Here is a 26,064-nt window from a genome sequence, read left to right on the forward strand (position 1 = left end):
AGGTACATCTCAAGCACCTGATTTACTCTCTCAGTCTGGCCATCAGTCTGAGGGTGATAAGCTGTGCTATAGTTTAATTTGGCCCCCAACATACTGAATAACTCTCCCCAGAATTGGCTAACAAATACCTTGTCCCTGTCTGAGAGCATGCTTTGAGGAATTCCATGTAGTTTACTGACATAGTCAATGAAAAGTCTGGCCACCTTTGGAGCATCAAAAGGGTGTGCCAAGCTGATGAAGTGAGAGTATTTGGTGAATCTATCCACTACAACCATTATGGTATCCTTCCCTTCTGACCGTGGTAATCCTTCAATAAAATCCATGGTAACATGGCTCCAGGAGTGTTGAGGAATAGGGAGTGGCTGTAGCAATCCTAGGTAGGCTACATGTTCATCTTTGCGCTTCCTACAAATATCACACTCCAGAACTGCCTTCTTGATCTCCCTGTACATTCCTGGCCAGTAGAACAGCTGTTTGACCCTCAAATAGCTGGCTTGAATGCCTGAATGCCCTCCCAGTTGGGAGTCATGTAGTGTAGTAATAATTTTCTTCCTGGTGTCGCCTTGCCCTCCTATGACCAGCCTCTTCTTGTATCTGAGAATGCCATCCTGGTAGGAGTAGTCTGGTGCAAGTGTAGGGGTCAGAAGCACCAGAGATATGGTCTTCTGAGCCCACTCATCCTCTTTATAGCTCTCCATTACCTCTTTGATCCACACAAGCACTGCACAGGAAATGGCAGTGCATTCTCCCACTTCTTCTCTGCCCTGTCTAGAGAGTGCATCTACAGCCAGGTTGTCCCTTCCTTTTTTGTAGTGGATCTCGTAGCTCAATCCTAACAGCTTAGTGAGCCATTTCTGTTAGAGAGGGGTGGTAATCCTCTGATCCAGTAAGTATTGTAAGCTCTGATGGTCAGTGTGTATGATGAAATGATGCCCTTCTAAGTAGTGTCTCCATTTGGTTACAGCAGTTACTAATGCTAGCAATTCTTTCTCATAGATTGAAAATCCCATGTTCTTCTGTCCCAGAGCTTGACTGAGGTAGGAAATAGGTCTCCTGTTCTGCATTAGTACAGCCCCTATGCCAGTGTAGCATGCATCTGTCTCAATAATAAATGGTTGGGTGAAATCAGGTACTGCTAAAATAGGGGTGCTACACATGGCCTTCTTTAGCTTCTGGAAAGCCTGTTCTGAGTCCTCATTCCAGTGGAAGTTATCCCTCTTCAGCAGGTCAGTCAGGGGCCTTGCTATGGCTCCATATCCTTTGACAAACCTTCTATAGTAACATGTCAACCCCAGAAATCCCCTCAGTTGCTTGATATTAGTTGGGTTGGGCCAATTTTCCATGCATTCTATCTTCTTGGGATCAGCCTGAACTCCTTCTGCTGATATTATATGTCCCAAGTACTCCACCTGCAGCTGAGCAAAAGAGCATTTGCTCATTTTAGCATACAGCTGGTGCTGCCTTAGGACACTCATCACCTCCTTTACATGCTTCACATGCTCCTCTAGTGTTGGGCAGTAGACTAGGATGTCATCAAAGAACACTAGCACATGCTTCATCATCTGTTCTTGGAAGACCTGGTTCATCAAGCTTTGAAAAGTAGCTGGGGCATTGGTTAAGCCAAATGGCATAACCTTGAACTCATAGAGCCCTTGGTGAGTTTTGAAAGCTATTTTTGAAATGTCCCCTTCCTTGACTCTGATCTGAAAGTAACCTGCTCTCAAGTCAATCTTAGTGAAGAACTTGGCTCCATGCAATTCATCTATCAATTCTTCAATCAGAGGCATGGGGAACTTGTTCTTTACTGTTAGCTCATTTAGTTGCCTGTAATCCACACAGAATCTCCATGTCCCATCTTTCTTCTTAACTAGTAGCACTGGTGAGGCAAAAGGGCTACTGCTAGGCTATATGTTGCCTAGTTCCAGCATCTCCTTTACCAACCTTTCAATTTCTGTCTTCTGGATGTAGGGGCACATGTATGGCCTTATTTGAAAAGGCTTGGCTCCTTCTTTGAGGACAATCTGGTGTTCATGGCCCCTGGTTGGAGGCATCCCCTTAGGCTCCTCAAAGACATCCTTGTATTGATCTAGTATTTGTTTGATCTTAGTAGGTAGCTGTCCTGGATTTCCTCCTTCTTCTACTGCCACCAGCTGAGCCACTATCCCATAGGTCTGCTTTCTCAGCCACTTCGCCAACTTTTCTCCCTTGAGTCCCTTCATCTTGGTGTTGATACCCTCCCCCTTCAGCACTACTTCTTGTCTTCCCTGGTGGATTTTCATATTGAGTTCTCTGAAGTTGAACTCTATAGGACTGTGTTTGGCTAACCAATCCACCCCAAGGATCATGTCACGGCCCCCCAACCTTAAAGTGTTGAAGGTATGTTGGAATTGGTGACCCTGCATTTCCCACTGCAGGGGTTTATCCAGTCCCCTGGAATCCACCTTCTCTCCATTGGCTACATTGACTACTAAGTTTGGTCCCTGAGTACCTAGCTTTAATTCTCTGGCCAGTTGCTCATCTAGGAAACAGTGGGTACTGCCATTGTCTATTAATGCAGTGACCTGTCTCCCTTTAACAAGACCCTTCAATTTTATAGTTCTATGTCTTGTCCCCCCAGCCAAGGCATGGATAGATACCTCTATGTGTTCATCTGCCATCTCCCCATTAATGCAATCACAATAAACTTCCTCCTCTGGCTCATTAGCCTCTTCCACAGACTTAGTCTCCTCAGCTAACAGGAAATGCACATGTGATTGTTTGCATATGTGGCCCAGGGTATAAGGCTCAGCGCATTTATAACATAGTCCCTTTTCTCTCCTCAGGTTAAATTCTGTAGGGGATATTCTTTTGAATTGGTTCTGGTTGGTGGTTTTCTGGTCTTGGGTTTTGTTGGTGTGTTTGGGGTAGTTTTGGTTCCATCTGGGGGTTGGTGTTATTTTACTGGGAGGTCTTTGATTACTGAAGCTAGTACTGGCAGGTTTCTGCATTTTCTGAATAGCCTTGAGGTTTTTCTCTTGGAGTTTTGCCATTTCAATAGCAACCGCTAAGGTTTCAGGTTTGGACATCTTAACCATATTAACTATCTCCTCCTTCAGTCCGCTCATGAAGCATGCTTTGTAATATGAATCAAACAAGTGGGGTAAGGATGGCATTACCAGGGCTTTGAGCATCTCAAATTTTTCAAGGTATTCAGCCACGGATCCAGTCTGCACCAACTTGTTGAATTCTTCAATGGCCTCCTCTGGACTCCCTTCTCCAAATCTAATACACAGAGCAGTGGACAATTCTGACCAGGGGATGGTCTCCCTCTCATGGAAGACTCCATGGAACCAGATATCTGCTCTGCCCCTGAAGTAAAGTTCAGCTACCTCAGCCTTCATGTTCTCTTCTATCTCATGTATTTTGAAGTACTTATTAGCCTTCCTGATCCATTCTCTTGGGTTATCACCATCAAAAATTGGCAGATCCATTTTAGGCAGCCTTCCACTAATTCTGGTCTCTTTCTTATTGTTTGCTTCCTTCTGTAATTCCATCCTGGATTCGTTTGGTCTAGCTTCTCCTTTTGAGCAGCTACTTCCCTCTAGCTCTTTCCCTCGATCACTGACCTTGGCCATCAATTGAGCCATCATGTTCATCAATCCCTCATACTTTTGATCCAGTCCTTTTAATAACTTCTCAGTAGCATCCTGCCTGAATTCCATGGACCTGATGGCCTGTTCCATTCCCTTATTTTTGTTGGAAAAAGTCCTGACCACACTCCCTAGCTCCACCACGTCTCTTCTCAATGCTTCATCCTGGTTCTTTGTCATCCCTATGGCTCGAAATCGAGCTCTGATACCACTGTTGTGGTACAGAACTGGATAATATTGCAGGAATGGAGATAATTGAAATAACAGAAAAATATAAGTTGCACTCAAGCTGAATTGAATTCGTTGATCATCTTCACTTTTATTGTAGAAACTTCAAATTGGTTACAGAAATGGAAATGGCGGGAAAAGGAAGAAGGGGGAAGAAGAATGCAGGAATATTTTGGAGAAAAGGCTAACAGAAGGATATTCTCCTTTCTGATTACAATAACAAGAATTTTAATTGGATGATCCTAGCCAATACATGATCGTATCCTTTATAGGAAGCTATTCTAACTAACTCCTCCCACTTGCTAATGGAACAGCTGTCACGTGAGAGGGAATCTTCTGGAATGACTGGTCCCAACAATCAGCAAGTATGGCATGAACCCAGAAAAGGCGTGCTTCTCTGTTCGCGCCTTCTGCTTCCCTCACGCCTTCCCCTTTCTTGCTTTCACGCCTTTGTCTTCTTAGTACACTGCTTGATGAATGTCTTTCTCGGTTCACGTCTTCTCTATTCCATTTCACGTTTTCCTTTAGTTTTACTTCACGCCTACTTTCCTCCTGAAGTTCCTAGCTTCTTGTTTCATTACATATAATCATCCAGGACTTTGCACTATGGATTTTGAGTGAAGACATGAAAATAAGGAAAACAAAATCCAGAAAAAAATTGATTCTCAAAATTGAAAGGAATAATCCAGGGGATTAGGATACATGCATATATGACAATGGAACTCAGAACTAGCCAATGACTAATAGAAAAAGACTAAAGAAAGGAAATTCCCTCATCTATAAAAATAAGACTGCAGATGATCTTGTTTGTGCTAAACCATTTGTAACTGACATTTAAGCAAAAATAGTATCAGCTCCTCTATGACCTGAGTTCATTAAGTTGTGCCCTGTTTACAATCAAAAAAAGCTTTTGACAGCGTTCACAACTATCCTAAACAAATTTTTTTTTTTTATAATTGTAATAAACAATTTTTTTTTAACTATGGTAAACATTTCTTTTAACTGTGGCAAACATGATTTGCATGTAAAGCATTCTTTTTTCTTTTGTTATAAATATGAAGGTCATGGTAAGTTCATGGTGAAATGTATACGCCAAGAATAAAAAATTATGAACATTTTTTTTAAAAAAAAATTCTAATAGACAAGTTTTTAACTATGGTAAAAATTTCTTTTAACTGTAGTAAACATCATTTGCATGTAAAACAATTTTTCTTTTGGTTATGAATATGGAGGTCGTGGTAAGTTCATGATGAAATGTATTCATCACGAATCCAAAATTGTTGCAAAATTTTAGCCGTGGCAGCGTAAACCACATCTCCAGAACAGTGGATAATGGCAAATACTGTTCTTGAGGATTTTTTTTTTTATCAAGGTTTTGGACTGCACAAAAAATGATATATGTTTAAGCACTATCTACACCCTACATTTTGTAAAGAATGTAAAATTGAGACACAACAAATAAAAGAAAAACTTAATTAAGTAGAGTTGCCAGACTATTGTTGGTGGCACAGTATGCTTGAACTAGATTTGCAGCTGATCGGATCCATATTGACTGTATTTACGTGCAATGGCAGGTTCAAATTCACACCAAACACTGTAAAGGAACAATATAAAGGATACAATGAATTATTCTAAGTAGGAACAATATTCTGCTTTTTTCCACTTAAATTCATTGAACAAAACATAGTAGGGAAATTTTATTTTTTGTCTCTTCCTGCCTCTGACCAACAAAAAGAAGAGACAAAAAATAAAATTCACAAAAGGGAAAAGCCTTAGGCTTTCATTAAACTTCTAGAGCTGTATTCCTCAAGAATCCACAATCTCCAGCAAAATATCCATTACTGGATTATCTGCCTTTTGTTTGCAAAACAGGACTTAATTGCAGAAATCCTTTTTAAGGAAATCCATCTCATTGCACTGAATAGCATTTTCCATCTTCTATGTCCTCTATCAGAGAGAACAGGATCTTCCAGGACAACACTAACAGCATTCTGTTGCTCAGTCTGAAGATGGTTGGATGGATTATAATTCTGTGGATACTTATCCTCAACTGAAATTTGAGGAATGAAAGATTCACAATTGCTCAAAACTTGGTCAATTCCACTAAAATAATCATCAAAGGAACTTAATTCAGGATAATCTCCATTGCCATATGGATTGGGCGTTAAAGTATTGTAACCATAAGAATTAGCTGCCACAAGTGGATTTGAGGTGTAATCTACATTGAAACTTAAATCAGGATTATCACCATTGCCATATGCATTTGCAATTGGACTGTTGTTACCATCAAAATCAGCCACCACAAGAGGATTTGGGGAGTAATCAATAGCAAAGAAGCAGGAAAGGGCATATATCAAAGATGCTTCATCATCAAAACTCTTAACTTTCTTCCAATTTTGAAAACCTGTTTCTACCAGATCAAGTGCATGGGCCTGAAATATAGTTGGAAATTACATAATCAAATGTTTGTCAATTATTTGGCAAACATCAACATTTACAAAGAAGAAAAGAAATCATACCTTATCGGATGCAGATAGATTTTCATCGGAAAAATGCTGATTATTGAAGAAAAACCATATCACTTGTCCTACAACATTGAAAACCACAGCTTTCTTCTGCTGAGATTCAGAAGAATGATACAAATACAGTTTCTTGTCAAGTTCACACGTCTGGGCATGACTAACTGTGGCATCCCACTTCTTAGTTGGCATAGTTTTCCCGAGGATCTGCAGGATTTTCAACTACTGGTTAATCCAACAAAGATGAACATAATTTTCAAAATTTGTGCACTAAAATGCAAATGTCCAAGTTACAGTTGAAGTTGATATACTCATGGTGACTTCTACATGGAAGAGAAGCCAATTGAAATCCAGGCCTAGGACTATGACAAGTACATGAAGGCGAGAAGATCAGGGCATACCAAGACACAAACTTGTTGAACACTTACCCTTCCTAGCATCCGGAGCATGCTAATTTATTAGAGAAAGCAAAAGACAAGCAGCCTAATTCAATGAAAGAAGACCTGTGAAAGTGACCTCATTCATCAGATGACTGAATATGATTACCTCAGGATGACATGCTATCTGGAAAATTACGCACTCAAGGGTTATGTGAAATATAGATAAGAGAGAATATTATCATAACACCTCCCATGACAACAGGACCAATAATAAAACAGAGTTATGATATTTTTGAGATAATCTTACATTCCTGAGTGTTGTAGGGTCACGATGAAGTAGAATCAGGAAATCCTTGACAGAATTGACATTTGCATTGCTTAAACGCTTGTGAAATGGTCCATTTCTTCCAATGTTTTTTAACCGCCATACTTCATCATCAATAGATGGAGGGTAGTGCTTCCCGGATGCTACAAAAGACAGCAATTTCAATGAATAAAATCTGATTACAAACTACAAACAAGAAAGAACTGCAAAATGCAAGATTTCAAGTTTATGTTAAATTCTGAGTTCTATTGCATTCCAGAAGCCCCCTAATGTATGGTTGGTAACAATTACGCTCAAATACAACTTGAAAGTAGCTTATATAGAGCTTGACTCTTCCAAAATCCATGTTTCTTCAGCGCGCAGTTTTACCCACTATGGATATTAGTAGACAATTCCATCCAATATCCACATCCATGGCAAAGAATTTTTTGTTTTAAGTTATATTTGCGACAGAATTTTCTAGCTAATATAGACTCCCAAAAATACTAAGAATGAAGATCCTAAAAAGAAAGAAGATTTATATCTTACATTTGTTTCGAAGATCGTTTCGACGATCCTCAACTGTGAATTGATCTGATAGTGCTTCTTTTACTTGTATTCCACTGTGAGTACTGGGGATTCTTGCCCCCAGCCTGAACTTGCTGAGCTTCATCCAAAGACTGGAATGCTTGAACTTGATATTTTTCACATAACACTTGCCTTTGTTCAGATTTAAGAGCGTCTTTCCTCCAAGAAGGGGCCTTTTCCTTTTCGTCTTGGGGAATTCCTCATTTTCGACAGGTATGTCTTCCCTTTCGGTAACAATATTTTCATTGAACTGCTCAGATGTCCAATTACCTCCTTGGACATCCCCAAAATCTCCATTAAGAGCAACAATTTCGATCTCTGTAGAGGCTAGTGGCCCAGAATTAACAACCTGATTAGTAAGAGGATTAACCAAAGCAACTTCTAAAGCAGTATGCCCTTCTCCTTTTATTTCCAGCCCAGTCAAAACTCGACCAGCCAGTTGCTTGCTGAATTGTAGCTCTAAGCATCTTGTTTCAGAAATATCCATCTGATTCAACAGCAGAAAGTCGACGGACAAGCAGATAGATATGTTCTGTACCTTTTAAAACAGTCACAAATCTTTCAGTTCCTGTTTTTTACCTGGAAATAGATGCCAAGTTGAGTTATATATTGGAATTCAGTTAATTTTACCACAAACTCAAGAACCAAAAATAGCAGCTGAATTTATCCCACATCATGATCATCCAGGATAATTTAATTACATGATGACATGAAATAAGGGGAATTCCAAAAAAATAAAAAGGGTCCATGAAAATTGAATATCAAACTCAAAAGAATATAATAGTGGTACAAGGCTACTATCATGGATGACAATAGGATTAGGCGAAGGCAAAAGAGAAAAGAAAGAAAATGCCATCATTTATAAACATTTGACTGTATGTCATCATGTATAAGCTAGATTAATTGTAACTGAAATTTCATCAAAAATAGCGTCAGCACCTCTATGTCCTCTTAGTTTCACTTGCGCCCTGTTTGCAAACTCAAAAAAGAAAGAATATACAAGAAACATGGTCAGGATGCATTGGAAATTCTGAAAAGTAAATATCACTTCAAATTGTAAAATAATTTGAAGTATCTGTGTACAAAAAACCAAACCAAGATACCCAAACTATTTCCTCATCCAAACGAACTTTTTCTATTAGCTGTGCATAACATTTTTAAAAAAACAAAGACACAATAATTACTTTCTCTGTGAGTTGACTTGTCTGGCTGGCTATTCCTATCCTCTAAGTCAATAACTTTGGGATTAAATTACTTATAACCCCCTATAATTTTATATAATGTCAGATGACTCCCCTAAGATTTCAAAATAGTCACATAACCCCCAATGATTTTATGTAAAGTGAAAAATGGATGGAATTAACAATCAGTTACGGCGTTTATATCAAATTCTCTCTAAAAGTGCGTGTGATAAAATCTTAATCTCTATAAAACTCTCTTGTAATTTGTATAAATATCTACTTTATCTTCTTGTGATTTTTGCATTTATCCACGTAATTCCCCTATACTTTTATATAAGATAATTAAACGGTCAATTGATTTAGCATTTAAGTAAGGTCACTACTGGTAATTTAATTAACGACATTATATAGGCTATTTTTTCTCAAGTTTTCATTTTACATAAAATCATAGAGGGTGAAATGGATATTTTCAAATCTCATGGGGATCATGTGATAATAGACAAAATCATAGGAGGGTTATATGTAATTTATCCATTACTTTGATAATCAAAAAGTTAGATATTCTCATAATCTGATTGAACAAGTTTTCTAATAAAGAAGATAATTGTAAGATATATAAAGCATGATCCTTACCTTTTGGCTGCTTGAATTACTCACCTGTTCTTCTACTTGGAAAAAGATGTCAAACAATGGTAAAATTTGCCACTGCATCAGGAAGCAAAATTGACATCAAGATTTACTTAATTGCAGGACTTTTCACTTGACAAATCACAACATCTGAATGCATCTTATGTCAAATATCAGAATAGGAAATATCCGAAGAAAATCCACAGTCAAATATGAAGAAAAATCCAGAAATCCGGGGGAAAATCAGACTCTATGGCTGCAAGTATCTATGGCAAGAGAACAAGGTAAGAAACAAAAATTAGATAATTATTTTCAAAATCAACAAGGGAAAAAAGGTAGATAATATGAACAGACATCATTTCAAATCATCATAAGCTGCTCACTCTTCAAATTCTTCTTTTTCACATCATGATGCTAAACACAAAAGAAAAAGAAGAAATAAAAGGGAAACAAACAAGTCAATCATCACAATTAACAGCACCAAGAATTGGGAAAGTGCAAAACAAAATTGGTACCATCCTATAACAAGAAAACAAATAGATCCAAACTCCATAATCTTATAATACTTTACTTACTAGATTCAGACAGAATGATTAGATTTCTACAGACCTGAACTGTCTGAATTTGCTCTCAGTTAATTGCTAGTGCCGAAGCTTAATTTAGAGTCTGAAGACGTGCTCTTTTTATACTCTAGTAACGCGGCAATGGGGTCGTAGCCTCGTAGGACCCAATAAAGGCGCGTACTAAATTTTTCTTTGTAATAAGACAGAGAATTAAGGTAATGCAAGAACTTCCCATACCCCCACACTTGAGTTTTTAGTGAAATTCTTGGAAATATACTGAAGATACTGCCACCTCACATCCCGAGAACAGTATCTTTGGCCTATAGAATCTACCTCGAATGTCAGTTAAAGCCATTGAAAAGTAAGCTAGCTCCCGTTTCGCGGCAACACAAATACTGCATCGCATGATACGTGTAATTTCATATTATTTTTTTTTCTAGGAATATTTTGAACCTGAAATCCAAGTCTTCATTTTGCATTACATGATAAATAGGGTCTTGTAACACGGTGGCAGGATATGTCTCATACCTTTGGCGTCACCTAGACAACAAGATACATTTTTTCCACTTCATGCCTTTTAACTATGCTCGAATTTTTGCTTCGTTCGCTAAATTTCAAAGTAGGGCACAGCAGCTTTGGTTCTGAATGTTTAATTATTATGGATACTCTCTTAATAGATTGCCATACAATTGCAAATGTTTGCTCCTGGATTTGACACCGGTGTTCTTTTTGTCCTCAACAACGTGCTAAGAAGAAAGAAAATTCAGATGTTAAAGTAACAAGTGCGACAAATAGTGAAATTAAGTTGCTTGCTAGTTGCTTCAATTAATTAGCGATTGTAATATGGGATGGTTCACTAAATGAACATTACTGACCGTTAGACGTTCATGGTTTAGCACTCATCTTTATTAGATTTCCCTTCTTAGGAAAGCTTTAAGAGTTTCCCTTTGTTTTCTTGGCTTGCTAATCAATCAAGTGAATAGTTCATACTTCATCGACAATTTTATATATGCTTCTGATCATGATATGTGCCTTCACCTTTCTCCAAGCTAGTTGCACATTCATCTTGCTGATTTTTTTTTTCTATTTTAAAACCAATAAAAAGATTCTAGCTAACTTTCTAAAAACAAATAAATCAGAACCCACCGTATAATTGGACATTTCTAACAGCACCAATAATTGGACATTACTAACAGAATTGAGTTCTTTCATGGTAGGACTTTACGTACTAGATTCAGACAAAATGATTAGATCTTTTCCTGACCACACAAGTCTGACGTTTCGCTTGTATAATGATGTTGCATGACGAAGATATAGACTATTTCATCTATGCTGCGACATTGAGTCAACTGAGTCATCTCTGTGCACGATAGGAAGGAGTACTGGGAAAAGGACAAGTCAACTGCATTGGCCGCAAAATGTACAGTAAAGAATGAAGCAACTGTATATCGGCGAATAAGGCCTAATCCGGTCTTCGCAAATGGACCCACCGTACATGAGCAGCCGTGGTACTGCAAATAAACTTATGATGCTGTACTCTTGTTGCTCGTTTTCTATGCATCCAAAAGGTGAAAGTAATTGGAAAGTTACGCCCAAGGTCCAAATTGGCCGTAACTAAGTCTTCAAATTGGCGGCAACTAGGTGAAGTAAATGGCGGGAGGACAAATTAATGAAAGATAATAAAATTAGATTTAAAAATTTGGTGGTACACGGATATGCTGAGAAGAATAAATCGAACCGAAGTTTGAATGAACTGATCGATAACCAAAAATTTTTGTAGAATGATATAAGCTCCATTTGGATTATCTGTTTTTGAAAAACTTTGTTGTAGCAGAATTTTTAGAATATATTTTAAAATATTTTAAAAACTTTGCTGATGCATTGATTATAGTGAATAGTACATAATTTTCTAAAAAATGCATATACATGACAACAAATAAACAATGTTAAGATGTAAATGTTTACCTAATAAATCTTTACCGATGTTCAAGTTAGAAACCAAATACAATGGTGAGGTACAATGTGGATGAGTAATCGCAATCGTAAGGTAAATAGAATAAAGGAAACTAAAATCAAATAATATTGCAATTGTTTTGTAGTCCTTTATAAGTGTTAAGTTCTCGATCTAGTTTCACATGGTAATACATAGTTAATATTTTTTGTTGTCCTTCCTTGCTGGAAAACAAATAAAAAAGAGTAAATTATTGTGTAGGAAATGAGATGTAAGAAAGTAAATGGTGAAAAATCAAATTATGTGGATCCATAAGTTCAAATTCGACTGTATTTGAATTAATGACCAATAAATGTCGAAGCAGCCTTTACTCAATTGAATTGGTGATGAATAGAATTGAAATCTGCCTAATGAATGAATGGAGTTTATGAATTCTCTACAAAATTATTAAGGAAATCCTTATAATGAAATGTGATTTTAAGTAGGGTTAGTCTCAGATTTTAGTACAAGTATATCAATATTGATTTTTAAAATGTTTAAGCTTTTTCACACTAATTAATCTTTGTAGAGTTCAAAGTTATTAATTTGAAAAAGAAATTAATTTTCTATGAAAGGATAAGATATACGCAATAAATTTGCAATAGGGGTACCTTTTATTTATTAGCAAACTAGGGGATGATACTTATCCATTATAAATAATGTTTTTTTTTTCAAATTAACGATTAAGTCTATCCAATAATGGAATTCAAATTATTATCGTCAATTTATGTAATATTCAATAGAATATTTTGGAGACTGGTAGTTGGTGCCACCTCAATGAAAATTTGGAGATTGGAAAGCTATAGGTTAGATCGAAAATTTGGATTTTAAATGTTGACGCCTTCATAACGGTATTTGCCATTCAATCCTTCCGATAATGATACCCTTTACCGGTTACCTTCTCTCAAGTGGACCCAAACACATAGACAAAGATGCTCATCCTGAGTAAGCAACTAGGAGTCTCCTGCCTACGGTGGAAAGATCATGCCCTTTTTCATCGTTGAAGCATTCTACTTCTTGGTCTTCCTGCCTACGGGGGAAAGATCATCCTACTTTCTGCCGTAGAAGCAACCAAGGTGAGAGTCGTTAGACCCGTATTCATTTTTTATATTTCACCTACAAGACCTGAGTTCTTTCGTGAGAGTATTTTATCTTACTAGATTCAGACAGAATGATTAGATCTTTTCCTGACCGTACAAGTATGACATTTCGCTTTTGTAACGATGTCGCATGACGAGGTTTTAAACCGTGTATTCACACGTGAAGAAGAAAGAATTAAGGTCGTCTGAGGTATCCCCAGGTGAAAAAAAAAAAAATGGAAAACATCACCATCACAGTCCATAACTTCTTGGAAGTTAACGGACAACTTATGGCCACACATTGCATTAGTAAGCCAACTTGCAACTTGTATCTCCGGTGGCATAACGTAATTGTTCAAAAGACCACTTAATTCTTTTACTATTAAACTATGGGTCCTTTCTAATTCTCCTTTATCACAATTCCGAAAGAGCAAGCACTAAATTGTATTTGGGAGGTCATGGCGTTGTGATAAAATATATGTTATATAGATATAGTAATAACAAGTATTCATTTCTCAATCTTTTTTTTTGTTATACAATAAAAATGAAAATTGGATTTTATGTGATTTTGTCATTAATGTTTATGCAACAAAATTCTAGATTACAAGTAAATGCAATCTCAAAATATTTAAAAGCACTAAAACTGACATTTTTCATAGGCAAAAGCTAGATTTAGGGTGGCGCAATCAATTTGTGAAATGGCATTAGAATATGAATAAATACTCTCTAAACTTTGAGTTTTCTTAAACATTTGATATTTTTTTAGTAATTTTTTAAATTATAAAATGGATTTTCCCTTTTGATAGTGTAATTGTGAAATGGCTTGATGATTCATTAATAAACGTTTATTTTTAGTAATTTTTTAAATTTAAGATTGTAAAAAAATTTATCATTTACCATTGAAAATATCTCTAAAAGTTTTTTATTTTCCAATACATCTTTTAACATTATCAATGATTATTTTCCTCTCAATGACATTTCGTCTAATAACTGATTGGGTGGCACAATGATATTTCGTCCGATAATAGATTATTTTCTAAAATCTAAGTGATAAGTGGCACAATGACATTTCATCTAATAACTTAAGTTGCAAATAGAAATTACGGAATGATGTTTGAAAAAAAAATCTCAAGACCTCATGGGCCTTAAATGTTCTTTTTGGATTTAAGAAAGTAATGAAATGCTTAAATCTTCAATTCGCTAAATGGCATTAGACTTTGAATTTTTTCATGTCCCATTAATGATCTAATTTTTCCCATTAGAATTTCAATACATTGAGAATAAACTGCAAAAGTTGTACCGAAGATATTAATAATTCTGAAACACAAAATTCTAGTTTGTGCATCTTCTCAAGCATTTCCCTGGATCCTCTTTTCCAAAGATATATGCACTTTACCCAGCAATTCGACAAATCTGTTTGTTAAAAGAATGACTACATTTACTTTTCATTTGGGGTACAAATGATTGAATATAATACGATTGTTTAAGGGAGAAGGTAAAATCAAAACAAATGAGTCAAATCTATATAAACCATCCAAACTCAATCTAAAGAAAAGTATTATTCAAACCTGGATAAGGTTTAGTATCCTCTTTGTCACTAGGAGTTCATTGTAATTGGGAGCACCTCTCCTACACCATAAATAAAACCGAAATTTTTATGCAAATTTTCCATTTACAACATGAATCTAAGAAAACTCTGGTGACCATTAAACTAGTAATATGTTGTACTCTAACTAACCGGTAAAAAAAAAAACTTTGAGATCAATTCCTATGGATGAATACGATGATAAATGAGTTAACTGACCAGTAACGAAACAAAATTTTGAGCATCAGTTTCTGTGGACGAATATGATGATTGATAAGATGAGGCCACGTGTTGAAGACTGGAAAATGCCAGATTATCCTTATCGAGCAGCATTATATCCTGTTTGTAATTCAAATTAAAAAACTTTTAATATGAAAACAATAAGAATCATAAATAAAATGCTAAAACCCAAGCACACTAACCGTCAAATTTGGTGAATCTGAGTAATTTTCTGAAGTAGGATAAAATGTTATCGTACCTATTTTTTTAGCTGAAGCACTTGATTTCTAATTTACATATGACAAGAATCAAACAATTATGTAGTTAGCCATGTAAAAACTATGTTAATTTATTTCTTAAAAAAATAACATTGCTCAATAAATACACCTTTTTCGGAGTACTTCTAATTTTGTTCAATGGTGTTGTAAGACGATTTTGTTTGGGTTCTCCATGACACTTTACCTGTATAGGATTTTGTATTTTAGACATGGAAGGGCCGCTTGATTGTTCAATCACTGTATCTTTATCGACAGCTTTATCATTGACAAGACGAACTTTTGGCAATGCATCCTTTAGTACCTCTGTAGCAACCCTAAAATGCTGCTTAGATATTACACCTTCTTCAACTACCTGTATTGCACTTGCATAGAACTATTTATACCACTCATCGGCTCATTTGAGTTAATATTACATGACATTTTACTTGAACCATATGCATGTTTAAAATCCTTCCCTCAACGTGGCAAAATGTATTGGTTAGGAATTGATAATAGCTAAATTTGTGATCTTTTTTAATGTACTTTATAATGTTTTTGAGTCAATTTATAAGATTAATTGGTATAAATTGCCCATTTTATGCCACTAATTTGCACCTCAAATTGATAAATGAATTAGTTGTGATTTTTTCATTTTACTTGCAAAATCTCTTTGTTTTTGTAGGTAAAATGATCAAGCTTAATTGGAAGGGAAATGATGGGTATTAGAAGCTTGAGAAGCCACAACAATGGTTAAAAGAAGTGGTGCAAGTCAAGAATGAAAAGCCAAAGAAGAAGAAGAAGAATCCCTCGAGGGATTCTTTGTGGTTTCTCCCAGGGATTGTGAGCAGAATGTCATTTCGCAGAGAATCACTCGCTCTGCACAATCCCTAGGAGATTCCCTCGAGAGATTGGTCTGAGGGATTCATGCTAGTTGCAAGTTGCCAACTTGCATGACTTTTCTTTCTTTCTTTATCTTTGACAAGACACAAAGGGACAATTTGTACCAACTTTTGATGGATCTAGGAGATTCTTTTCTTGACTCTTAACAAAAAAGAAACACATTGTTGTGGAAGAGATTAGTTCTAGACAGAAAAGAGAACTTTTCTTTCTTTTTCCTCTCTAGCTTAGTTTTAGTATAGTTTTAGTTCTAGTTTTTATTTCTTTTGAAGAACTTTTGATATAACAATGTATTTTTTATGGCAATAAAAATGATGAAACTTGAAGATCTTGTTTCTTCACTTGAATAAGCATTTCTTTCTCTTTGCTCTCTTTATTGTTTCATTAATGCTTAGTTACATTGAACACATGAGCTTTGTTGTTAAATCTATTATGTCTAGCTAAATTTTTGTGTTTTAGGGATAGATGAAACTATTTGTGCCTTGATTATGGTTGAATAAAGTTGATTATTGCTATATCTTGTACTTGCTAATTCACTTATTCTTGATTTAACACTTGTGAATGCTTGATCACTAGTTACAAGCCATGATAGTTGTTATTAATGTATGAGAGTAGTTGACAATGATGGAAATGGAATAGGTAGAATCTAAGGAGAAGGGATAAGAAAGTAGTGGTATATTTAGGTGAATGTTTTTGGCATTTCTTGATCTAGATTAAGTCTTCACTTTAGATTTCACCACGAAAGTAGGGAAACTATAGTGTTGGCTAAGTTCAGTTCATTTGCTAGAGCAAGTTTCGATGGCTTGAGTGAAATGCATCTTTCACAAGACAAGAGTATTAGTGATAATTGACTAATTCATCCATAGTAAGGTACATTTAGTGGATCTATACCCTAGGACACTTGTGTTTAGTTGAAATTCTTCAAGTTATTAATTTTTCTTGCATAGTTTCAGCATTATGGTTATTTTACTTAGTTAAAACTCTAGATTAGTTTAGGTAATAGAGTGAGGGAAAGCCTTAGTAGTTGAAAGTGATTCTTATGAGAATGATCCTAACTCTCTAGTACTACGAACCACGACCTGTATACTTGCAGTGAACGAGGGAATTACGTTAAAATTTGGAGTGTAGACTATAACCTTGTCAAGTTTTTGGCGCCGTTGTCGGGGATCATGACAATATTAAGGCTAAGCAAACTTTATTAGTTTAAACATTGTGTTATATTGTGAGTATATTTAGACTTAGTAGATAGAGTAGTCTAAAGTAATTTAGTATTTAGTTTAGTTTTGATAAATCTTTTGATTGTGGCTTCTTGCGGTGTATGCAGAGAATTGTACAAGTCACTATTCCATTAGATCCCAAAATTGAGAGGTCTCTAAAAAGATAACGAAGGGAAGCACTACGAGAGGCTGTGGAGACTCAAGGCGAAGGAGAAATACAATTGAACTTCCACAAATCGAACATATGGCAGAGGAAGTGAATAAAAGAATATTACGGGACTTCGCATTGCCTAAAGGTTATGGTTTGCAAACGAATATAGTGAGATTTACGGTAAATGTAATAATTTTGAGATTAAACTGTCTCTTATACACATGGTACAACAATCTAAATATGGAGATAATGTAACTGAAGACCCGAATTCTCATTTGTCTACATTTCTAGAAATTGGTGATATAATTAAGCATAATGATGTTAGGGATGATGTAATTAGGCTTAGACTATTCCCATTTTCGTTAAGGGACAAAGCCAAGGTTTGGTTACAATTACATTCTCCTAATACCTTCATTACTTGAGGCAATTTATCAAAAGCTTTCCTAAATAAGTTCTTTCCACCTGACAAGACTGCTAAATTTCATATGGATATAACTAGTTTTTCTCAACAGGAAGGAGACACATTGGATGAGGCTTGGCAACGCTATCTAGAGTTACAACGAAGATGCCCTCACCATAGTTTACCCGACTAGTTCATAGTCCAAACATTCTATAATGGACTCACATATCTAACGAAAACTCACATAGATGCAGCAGCCGGTGGAACTTTGATAGGTAAGTCAGCCAGAAAATGGCTAGATTCAAGGCCGGATTCCAGCAAAATGCTTCCCGCGCGGATTTCATTTCAAATGTTAAAAATTTTTTATTTTTGGTACAATGTTTGAAAAATCATAACTTACTTTTCGATTGTTGAAAATTGGTAAATTTGGTACCTTGGAAACGTCTTTCAATGTACTACAAATTCTTAGAAGGAACCATTCCACAAATCTAAGCGGAAGGTATTCAAATGGAGCTTGAAGATGTTAACTTGCGTTATCAAGATAGGTTCAAGTTGGTTTTTGGCCAACTTTGGAAATTCGGCAAAATTCACTTGATTGAAACTAGCCATTGAAATTTGCAACTCTATTAGTGTTGTAATCCAAATTTACAACAAAACAAGCGGAATGAGAAACGGAGTTTTGAGCACCAAGAAATGGTAGCCCAAAGTTACCCAAATTTCCTTGTTAAACAAGGGTTTTCCAAAATCAAGTCTTGAACTTTGGTAAGTTAGTCGAGCAGCGAAATGGATTCGGATTGGTACCAAATTCAGTAGTATAATACTCCTATAATAAGGGTAACCCTCTATCAATTTTCATGGAAAAATACCTTCGGAAAGGTAGTCATCCAAACAACCAAAGTTTCGAAAATCCTATGGCAGAACTTCCTTGAGTTTTTTTTTTTTGGTTTTCCATTCCAAACATTTGGTCAATGAAAATCCTTCAAACATGATTCATTTGTATAGGAAAAACCTAAGGAACATTCATGGTACACTTGGTAAGTGTTTTAACTCCAAGAAATTCAATTGGCAAGTCTACACCAAGTCTAGCATCAAATCTGTCCAAAATTTAGGGTTTTCAAGAACAGGGCAGGTTTAGTATTTTGATCACAAATTACTCAATTCAACTCGGAATTAAGCATGGTTGGTGGCGTTAGAAAATATATTCATAAAAATATAATTTAACAGAAGAAATCATTCTGAAATTCAGCACACAACTAGCTCAAATTCAAGCCTCAAGTTGCGGCTTCTGAACTTCATTCCAGGAAAACAGAGAAAACAGGATAGTCATATTTAAACGGTTGGTACCGAATATTCGGGTAGAACTAGGGGTTGTATTTTATACCGTTGGAAAGTTGGGGACGTCTAGTTTCAAATGCCACCAACGGCACTTGATTTCGACGTCGGAGTACAAAGATATAGACGAAACACGTAGGCTATCTGAACATTACAGGAAAAATTTTCCAGGTTTACTAGCTTTGCAAGATTAATCCATTTGACCAACCAAACCTCAATATTTTTCGATGAAACTTTATACACCATTTATACAACATATAAACATCACATACAAGCCATCAAACCCTCAGAATTTCACAAAAAAAAGCACGATCAAAATAGGGGCAAAATTGGAAATTTTTCAGCCATGCATTCCTTGAAGTTTATACTTGCTATGCACCATTAATCTACCAATTTGAACACTAAACTAACTTTAAATCCATCATCAATCATCAAATCAGCCATCATCCAAGAGTGGGAGTTCATAGAGCCCACATCAAAATTTTTCAACAATAACAAGCCACCCACATGAATACAAGAGCTTAAAGGTGTACTAGAACTTCCATAAATCAAAACTAGAAGGTTTGATCATTACTTACTTTGGTTGATGAGCTAAGCAGAAATTTCGGCCCTCTCTTGGTCCAAGATAACCGTGGAAAGCCCCCTTCTTTTGTAGCTAGATGAACTCTCCGAGTGTTTAGCTAAGTATGGTTAAATTTTGGTGGCATTTGGTGGTGTTTTTGTTGAAGAAATGAAGATGAAAAATGAAGAACTTGGGTGTTGTTTTTGCAGCTTGATGGCCGGCTGTTCTTGTGAGGAAGAGAGAGAGAGTTGATAAAAAATGTAGCTTCCTTGGGAAGCTTCAAGGAGTGGCCCAAGTTGGTGCAAAAGTCAACTCTCCTCCGCGCGTATATGCGCGCGTTTTGGGTTCGATTTCTCTCGAGTTTATTTCACCAGTACACTAAACTTCCAATACACTTATATTCATACAAATATTATTCACTCTTAATTGCCCCAAAATAATGATCTAAAGTCTCTCCATAAATCGCGCGCGTGAAAACGCGTTTTTCCAATTTAGGCGCGATAGAGGGAAATTTTCGAGAAATTTTTCTAACGATCGTACCACTAACTATCACTTGAATACTTAAACCTAAAATTACCTGTTTTAGGATCATTGTACATGTCTCCAATTTTCCGAGTTTATTGTACTCCCAATAGACTAAAATTTTCAAACATGTTTTTACTATTTTTATTAATCGAGCTTCCAAAAATTAATTTTTGAAACGAGTCACTTTAAAAATATAATGAAGTCATAATTCAATGTATTTAAATCTAATAAGATTAGAAAATAATAATCGGAGCAAATATTCAGATAAATAATTAAATGAGCAAAATTAGGAGTCGAAAAATAACAATTTTTACGAGTCCTCATATCCTCTCTCCCTTAAGAAAAATTTCGTCCTCGAAATTTACCTTGATTGGTGAACAGGCCTGGATACTTTTCTCAAATTGCTTCTTCGACCTCCCAAGTTGCTTCCTCCAACCCATGGTTCTTCTAGAGGACTTTACTAATAGTATCTGTTTATTCCTCAATTCCTTCACCTTCCTATCCAGAAGTTTAACCGGTTTCTCCTCATAGGTTAAGGTCTCATCAATTTCAATACTCTCGGGTTGTAAGATATGTGAAGGGTCTGGGTGGTACTTCTTAAGTATAGACACATAAAATACATTATGGATTCGAGATAAAATCGACGGCAACTCCAATTTGTATGTTACACTCCCTACACGCTGGATAACCTTATAAGATCCTACAAACCTTGGTTATAACTTCTTTCCCTTTCCAGACAGCAAACTTGCTTTCAACGGTGTGACCTTGAGAAACACTAGATCTCCAACCGCGAATTATAAATCTTTTCTCCGATTATCGACCTAACTCTTTTGACGGCTCTGTGCAGTCTGGATTTTCTGGCGTACCAATTTTAACTTCTCATTAGGTTCCTCAATCCATGACATTGTGATCGGATCTAAAATTTTCCGTTCACCTACTTCCTCCCAACAAATCGGAGATCTACATTTTCGACCATAAAGCGCTTCATACGGAGCCATTTGAATAGAAGAGTGGAAACTATAGTTATAGGCAAATTCCACTAAAGTCAAAAACTTACTCCAACTCTCCCCAAAATCCAGAACACAAGTTCTCAACATATCTTCAAGGGTCTAAATTGTCCTTTCAGACTGTCCATCGGTCTGAGAATGATAGGTAGTACTAAATTTCAATTTAGTCCCTAAGATTTCTTGCATCTTTTGCCAAAACCTCGAAACAAATTTTGGATCTCTATCCGACACAATACTGACAGGGATTCCATGTAACCTAATGATCTCATCCAAATACAGCTTGGCCAACTTCTCCAATGGGTACTTCATGTTAATCGGCAGAAAATGAGCCGATTTGGTCAATCTATCCACTATCACCCAAATTGCATCATGACCTCTTTGTGTTCTTGGTAATCCCGATACAAAATTCATGGTGATATTCTCCCATTTCCACTCAGGCATTTCTAGAGGTTGCAAAAGTCACAATGTTTCTGATGTTCAGCTTTAACCTGTTGACAAATTAAGCATGTTTGGATAAATTGAGCAATCTCCTTCTTCAATTTCTCCTACCAATACAGATTCTTTAAGTCTTGGTACATTTTATTCCCTCCTGGATGTATCGTAAACTTTGATTGGTGTGTCTCTTCTAATATTTCCTTTTTAAGCCCTTCATCCTTTGGCACAACAACCCGATTCCGAAATCTCAATATACTATTCGATCCCAAGTTAAAGTCTGACTTGTCTCCCTTTTTAACCTTTTCCAACCACTTCTGCACTTCATTGTCCTTTCCTTGAGATTCCTTGATAAGTTCCATCAAAGTGAAATTCAATACAATATTTTCCAAAATTACTTTCCTCGGTTCCAGTCGAGGATTCCAATAACTGACTTCTTCCAACAATTGAAATTTCTTAATTATCAATCCAGCCATCTGTACTTGACGACCCAGAGCATCAGCCACCACATTAGCTTTCCCTGGATGGTACTTGATCGTACAGTCATAGTCTTCCAAAAATTCCATTCATCTACGTTGCCTCAAATTCAGTATCTTTTGTGAAAATAAGTACTTAACGTTTTTGTGATTAGTAAAGATTTCAAACGTTACTCCATACAAGTAATGTCTCTATTTCTTCAAAGCAAAGACCACAACCGCTAACTCCAAGTCATGAGTCGGGTAATTCCCTTCATGCGATTTCAATTTCTTAGAGGCATATGCTATCACTTTGTCATTTTGCATCGAAATACACCCCAAACCTTCCTTAGATGCATCTGTGTAAACCACAAAACTATCCTTCCCATTGGGTAGAGCTAATACTGAGGCTTTGGTTAAGCGTCTTTTCAATTCTTGAAAACTCTCTTCGCACTTAGGACTCCAAATAAACTTCCCACTTTTCTTAGTCAGCTCGGTCATGGGTCCAGCAATTCTAGAAAAATTTTGGATAAATCTTCGGTAATACCCTGCTAATCCAATAAAACTCTGAACCTCGGTAGGGTTTTCCGATCGTTTCCATTTCGAAACAACTTCAACTTTAGCTGGATTCACTTTAATCCCATCCTTAGAAATTATGTGTCCCAAGAAAGTCACTTCTTTTAACCAGAACTCACACTTACTAAACTTAGCATATAATTGATGTTCGATCAAAGTTTGCAAAATAATTTTCAAATGTTTCTCATGATCCTTGACATTCTTAGAATACACCAATATGTCATCATTAAAGACTACCACAAATTGATCTAAATAAAGGTTTAAAGATCTTATGCATTAAATCCATGAAAACAGCAGGTGCATTCGTTAACCCAAACGGCATCACGGCAAATTCAAAATGCCCATATCTTGAGTTAAAAGCAGTTTTGGGTATGTCTTTCTCCAAAATTCTCAACTGATAATAACCCTGTCTCAAATCCAACTTTGAAAATACTACAACCCCTTGCAATTGGTCAAATAATTCATCAATGTGGGGCAAATGGTACTTATTCTTAATAGTGACCTCATTCAAGGCTCTATAGTCTATACATAGTGTCAAACTCCCGTCTTTTTTCTTAACGAACAAAACTGGGGCTCCCCACGGAGAGTCACTTTCTTTTATAAAACCCCTTTCCAGCAAGTCTTGCAGTTGCAATTTCAACAACTTCAATTTCGCTGGAGCCATCCGATATGGCGTTCTAGAGATAGGTGTCACTCCCGCAGTTACATCAATCTTAAAAGCTATTTCCCGTTCTGGAGGTAGAGACTCTAACTATTCGGGAAAAACATCTGAAAAGTCTTTCACTACAGGCATGTCCTCCAAATTCACCTTATCACTAGGGGTGTTAATAAGAAAAGCCAAATACCCTTGAACTTCTTTACTTAATAATTTTCTAGTCTGAATTCCTGAAATAAGTGCAGATGAAGCCAGTTTACCCCTTACATCCAGTTTCAGGGTTGCCTTCTCTGAAATACACAATTCTACAATTTTCGCCTTACAATTCAACTGGGCATTATAACAGGCAAGCCAATTTATTTTTAAAATCACATCATATCCCCTAATTGCTAAACCTACCAGGTCGGCCAATAGTTTTCGTTCCCCGACACAGACTTCACAATCTCTATATACCAGGCTAGCAATTAAACTTTGATCTCCAGTAGGTGTTTTAACTTCTAAGTCATACGGTAACTTAATTGGCTTCAAGTCTATCCCACTCATAAAGTCAGGATTTACAAAAGAATGTATTGCACTTGGATCAATTAAAACCCTAACTAAGCGATGAAAGATTGGAATTGTACATTCAACCACTTCAGTCGCCTCAGGAACCTGCTGATAGTCCAGGGCATAAACTCTAGCCGGCACTTTCGATCGACTTCCTCCGGCACTGGTCTGTTTAGAGGTTGAGTTTTCCGGTCTCTGAGTGTTACTTCCCATTTTTGGTGCTTTCTGACAATTCGCGACTTGATGTTGGGCACTCCCACAAAACAAGCACTTCCCCGACTTTCTCCAACAGTTATTCTCGGAATGATTGGGTTTCCCACAGTATCCGCAAGTAAACTGAGGGGTCACTACCGAACCAGTAGAAGGCGCTCCCCTAACTTGAGTTGGGCCACCACGACCTTCTCTAGACAGAGCTCTCCTAGAAGCTCCAGCAATCCTTGTTCCTCCCGCTTCTCTTCCCATTTTGAAAGGTTGTGCACTCATACCAGGCTGCCCTGATGCAGAGCCAGAAAAATGTCTCTTTCTATTTTGAAAGTCTCTCACTTGAAATCTTGCACTCTTAACCCTTTGTGCCTTCTCTAAAGCTTCAGTAAATGCCGAGATTTGGGTTGCGGCCAAACCCTCCTGAATTTTCACATTGAGCCCTTGTACAAAACGCTTTATCCTCTTCCGTTCATTAGTTACCAATTCAGGAGCATATTTAGAAAGTTTAGTGAATTTTCCTTCGTACTCTGCTACACTAAGGGTTCTTTGTTTCAATTTGATAAATTCATCCTTCCTCTTCTCCTGGATTAAAGGTGGAAGAAACTTTTCATTAAACTCCCTCGTAAAATTCTTCCAAGTCCAAGGGTTTTGAACTCTTTCCCATTTTCCTTTCACCATGTCCCACCAAGCAGGAACTACTCCCTCAAGCTGAAAAGTTGCAAAATTCACTCGCCTATCCTCAGTATAATCTAAAGCAGCGAATATGTTGGTCATCCTTTTTAACCAATTCTCCGCTACCTCAGGATCAGGTTCGCCAAGGAACTTAGGCGGGTTAAATTTCAAGAATCTCTCTAAGGCTCTATCTTCACCCCTATCCTATCCCCCAATTTGGTTATGCGATCCAGGATCTTGTCTATCAGCTAAGCGTTCTAGGATATCAGTCATCCTGTTAATGGCAGTAGCCACTTGATTACCCTCAATATTTTCCTGACCCTGGGTCGGTCCAGTTGCAGATCCCTGGTCATTCCCCTGAGGTTGGGCCTGTCTAGTCCCTCGCCCCCGGTCTCGGCCCCTTCTTAGCCCCTTCCGAAACTTAGGCGTGCCTAGTGCAAGAAATAAGTCAATTATGCTGTACAAAATAGAAAGCAGGAACAAATCAAGAAAATATTGAAAATAATAATAATTTACATTCATAACACATCAAATTCATACAATTAGCAAGTCATGGGGTAGTCACAAAAATATAGCACACAGGTGACACAAGAGTACTTTTAGTCACAGAAGACTAAAGTAAAAGCAAGTGCTTCAAAAATAAGCCACACTGTCATGCAAAATACAATGGTCTCAGCACTTAGTTTCACCCCAACTAATTCTAACTATACTAGTCAAAAGGGTCAAAACAGAGGTCAATCCGCCTAGACCTAGTCCGCAGTAGGACTATCAGGAGGAACCTCCTACTTAGGATCCTCCTCCGGATCCTCCTTCTCAGAGTTCTGAGCTACACCCATCATCTCATCCATTAGTTTAGTGGCATCAGTTAGGATCCCGGAATCCCTATCACGAACCTCCTCCCTTAACTTAGTAAGCTGTGCCCTAGTGCTCCGGAGCTTCTTATTAACAACAGCAGATGTAACTACCTCGCCCTCTATCAGCTTCTCGAGCTCGGCGATCCTCTCGCCCTAAGCGCTAACCATCTGTCTAAATTCATCCACCTCTGCCTGAAGATCCCTGTTAAGATCCACTAGCTGACGACGCTCGTCGTCCAGAACAAGCACGAGGTGGTTCGAGTAGGCAAAGTTAACCCTATACGAATATCGGGGATATCTGTCAGATGGAAAATTGCGTACTCGAGCTCCTCCACCTAGCGTTCGGTAGAAAATAGGCCTAGGAGGTACTACATGACCATTCGCATGGCCATTTTCGTTAGCTGCCGGAACTCCATTTCCGTTTTCCATC

At 37.0% G+C, this 26,064-nt stretch overlaps 1 protein-coding gene and 1 non-coding gene across 3 annotated transcripts; both read right to left on the minus strand.

Moving 5' to 3' along the window:
- Positions 1-5,383: 5,383 nt before the first annotated feature.
- On the minus strand, positions 5,384-10,170 carry LOC113742104 (calmodulin-binding protein 60 A). 2 transcript variants are annotated; one of them, XM_072047724.1, is made up of 7 exons: positions 10,066-10,170; positions 9,463-9,534; positions 8,588-8,616; positions 7,610-8,227; positions 7,064-7,224; positions 6,377-6,583; positions 5,384-6,289 (listed from the first exon to the last, which is right to left on the minus strand). In XM_072047724.1, exons 4-7 carry the CDS (start codon positions 8,133-8,135, stop codon positions 5,696-5,698), a joined length of 1,488 nt encoding a protein of 495 aa, XP_071903825.1. In that variant the 5' UTR covers positions 8,136-8,227; positions 8,588-8,616; positions 9,463-9,534; positions 10,066-10,170; the 3' UTR covers positions 5,384-5,695. The 2 variants fall into 2 exon arrangements, with proteins under 2 accessions (XP_071903825.1, XP_027125610.1); XM_027269809.2 differs by lacking the exon at positions 10,066-10,170 and having other exon boundaries at positions 8,588-9,693.
- Positions 10,171-17,890: 7,720 nt separating this feature from the next.
- Positions 17,891-17,997, minus strand: LOC113743136 (small nucleolar RNA R71). Its single transcript, XR_003461023.1, has one exon. It is a non-coding gene; the product is annotated as a small nucleolar RNA R71 (small nucleolar RNA).
- Positions 17,998-26,064: the final 8,067 nt, after the last annotated feature.

Source organism: Coffea arabica, chromosome 4e (genome assembly GCF_036785885.1).
Source record: "Coffea arabica cultivar ET-39 chromosome 4e, Coffea Arabica ET-39 HiFi, whole genome shotgun sequence".
In the NCBI taxonomy this organism is placed as follows: domain Eukaryota; kingdom Viridiplantae; phylum Streptophyta; class Magnoliopsida; order Gentianales; family Rubiaceae; genus Coffea; species Coffea arabica.

What these genes read in the sequence shown, in the direction of transcription:
- LOC113742104 (XM_072047724.1), bottom strand. Translation starts at nt 8,135, where the DNA reads ATGGATATTTCTGAAACAAGATGCTTAGAGCTACAATTCAGCAAGCAA. An exon ending in AAACGATCTTCGAAACAAAT is followed by an intron (nt 7,225 to 7,609) that starts GTAAGATATAAA and finishes TGTCTTTTGTAG; the next exon opens with CATCCGGGAAGCACTACCCT. An exon ending in ATCTATCTGCATCCGATAAG is followed by an intron (nt 6,290 to 6,376) that starts GTATGATTTCTT and finishes ACTATATTTCAG; the next exon opens with GCCCATGCACTTGATCTGGT.